Raw genomic sequence first — 2,639 nt, 5'->3', positions numbered from 1 at the left:
AAAAAAAAAAAAAAAAAAAAAAAAAAAAAAAGTGAACTTACAGAACCACTGAGACATGGACAAGCACTGCTGTAACATATTTACTCTATGAAGTCAAGTTCAAGTTAACTTTGTCATTCTTATTTGAAAAATAAGCAGAAAATCAAGTGGCAATTAGAGAAAATAAAATGCTGCTTTGGGAGCTCAGAAAAGATACACTAATTCACAGATCTGTTAGTGCACACATGTGGTGTGACTGTGACCGTGTGTGTGTGTGTGTGTGTGTGTGTGTGTGTGTGTGTGTGTGTGTGTGTGTGTGTGTGTGTGTTACAGGTAGGGAATATGGTAAAGTTCCTGAAGACCTGAATTGAGTTTTAAGTTAACAGTTTGAAAGCTCCATGACAAAGGTTTCTTAAAACTTTTAAACAACAGATACTGTTTTTTTTTTTTAAACAAAATCTTCAAATATTAAAATAGAATAGGATACCCCAAGTCACATGTACTCAGCCACCTCCTATTGACCCCTCTCCTTCCTCACAGAACTCAGAGGCATTTCTCTTGAGCGGAAGGGCTCTAGAAAACCGCCTAAAAACCACTACCCTCAATACTTCTCTAAACGTGTGCCAAATCCATGCCACTTGAAACTGAGCAGGCTTGGGATGTGTAGTTCGAGTCTTTCATGCCCAGGCCTACTCCTCCCCCCTGCATTTCCCATTAGATGCTCTTACCATGTTCAAACGTTACCTGTTTGTACTTTTGAGGCAGACTCCAGCCAAAAGCCTGCACTCTACCGTCTTCCTTCTGAACATGTGCCTTTACCTGACGATACTGTTCTCTCTTCTGTTCTCTGCGTGAGGCTAAACTAGCTTCAGTTCTAAAAGGAAAATAAATTTCCTCTTTAAATTAAGTGAATATAACAACAGCTTACCTCCCCTCCCCTGCTAAAATAGCATAAATAACATGAAAAAATTACCTTGTGTCAGGCAGTTTGTAGACACTATATAACTTAATCCTAACACCTCTAAGGTAGGTTATCATACTCATTTTACAGGTAGAGACACTGGGGCTCTGAGAGATTAACTTTCCCAAGTTCATCTACCTAGTGAGCAGCAGGGTCAGGATGGAAAGCCAGTTCCTTCTGACAACAGAGGAAAGGATCAAACAACTAGGACAAGGGCTTATATAGGTCTTCAACATTTCTATTAATATTTATCAATGTTGTCAAACTAGCAAAAAGGAGATTTTAAAAAATTTCTCCTCTTTATGAAAACTAGGAGCAACATACTTAAAGGCAGTCAAGTTATAGGAACAGTTTCTTTATAGATTTATCCAAACACTTATAGCTGATCTGATAAGGGGCAAGAATATTCTGAACTGTTAAGTTATTTAGGGTATAACCACTAGTCTGAAAAATACTTACTCTTCGCTAAGGAAATCAAAGGCTTTGGACTTATCCCCAGGGAGCTGAGATAAGGTGCTGCTTCTTTTCTTGACGGAAGGAGTAACATGAGAGGTGGGTGCATTGTACTTCAGATTAACCGGTGGTTCAGGCTTCTTAGTAGTGTTACTTGAGGAGCTGAAAAGTCTGCTGAAACTAAAAGGAAAATGAGAGGATGTGTGTGTGCAGTGTGTGTATGTATTCCATGCATGGTTAAGAACAATCCATAATTTCCCACAAATTCCAGAGAGCTTTTACAAGGAAATGAGTTAGAAACCAGCAGAAAGATTTTTTGTAGTTACACACTGCAACCTCAGCAATAACTCACAGCCAAACTCAAAGACACTCAGGAAAGAGAAACTACTGCCTAGAATGGCAGATCCCTGTTCTTTAATTAGCAACCCTCATAATGAAAGGAAGGAGCTCTTGAGTACAGGGAACTTCTCGTAATGAAGAAATAAAATAAGACGGTTCCTTTAGCCAGCCAGTGGTTGTTAAACAGCAAGGTTATGGCTGCGCGGTTTGAACAGAAGCTTAGTAAAGCCGCTTCTAAAAACAGTCATGATAAAGTACTAGAACACATACCACCATTTTAACACGCACCTTATACATTTTTTTAGTAACCTCAACTTAAATAACTATTTTCACATCCACTCAAAAAAGAGAAAAAAACCTATTTCTATTAAATACCAGAAAAAATTCACCAAAAAAGGGCAAGTTTTAAGCACAGTAAATGCACAGTACTTCCAGCACAAACACAGTTCAAGTCCAAAACGCACACATACACACACAACTCAAACCCCACAAACACTAAATTTCTAATCTTCACTCTGTAAAGTTCCTTACAATCACACAACCAGTGAATCGGTAACTTTAATGGGGATCCAGAAAATTATCAACTCTAAAAATAATTCCCCATTATTGTATTTAATTTAGTAGAGGATTCCACTAAATGCATAACCAACATGATGCATCTTACGATAGTCCTCAAGAACAGCCTTACCGAGCTGGCATACTACATACCAAAAAGAAAAAGTTCAGTTTAGCTATATACCCTAAATTTAAGAAAGAAAGCAAAAAGAAAGAAATCATTTGTGAAAATAAATTTTGATCCTAATCTTGTCTCAAAGTGCTATCTAATGTCTTTGTGTGTTTTTAGATACTTACAACTGCCAAATGCTTGACCTTTTTTTTTCCTGCATGGCTGGATTTTCTTGATGCA

At 37.6% G+C, this 2,639-nt stretch overlaps 1 protein-coding gene across 1 annotated transcript in view; it reads right to left on the bottom strand.

The window, feature by feature from the left end:
* SPAG9 (sperm associated antigen 9) overlaps positions 1 to 2,639 on the bottom strand; it is a 143,918-nt gene that overhangs the window by 21,743 nt on the left and 119,536 nt on the right. Inside the window, exons 15-17 of the mRNA XM_007465223.1 lie at positions 2,585 to 2,630; positions 1,400 to 1,573; positions 724 to 853 (exon numbers count right to left, since the gene is read on the bottom strand). Coding sequence (XP_007465285.1) covers positions 724 to 853; positions 1,400 to 1,573; positions 2,585 to 2,630 — 350 coding nt within the window. The remainder of the gene's footprint in view (positions 1 to 723; positions 854 to 1,399; positions 1,574 to 2,584; positions 2,631 to 2,639) is intronic.

This window comes from Lipotes vexillifer, unplaced genomic scaffold (assembly GCF_000442215.2).
Source record: "Lipotes vexillifer unplaced genomic scaffold, Lipotes_vexillifer_v1.1 scaffold591, whole genome shotgun sequence".
Lineage (NCBI taxonomy): Eukaryota > Metazoa > Chordata > Mammalia > Artiodactyla > Lipotidae > Lipotes > Lipotes vexillifer.
This window is presented reverse-complemented; position numbering and strand designations above follow the sequence as displayed.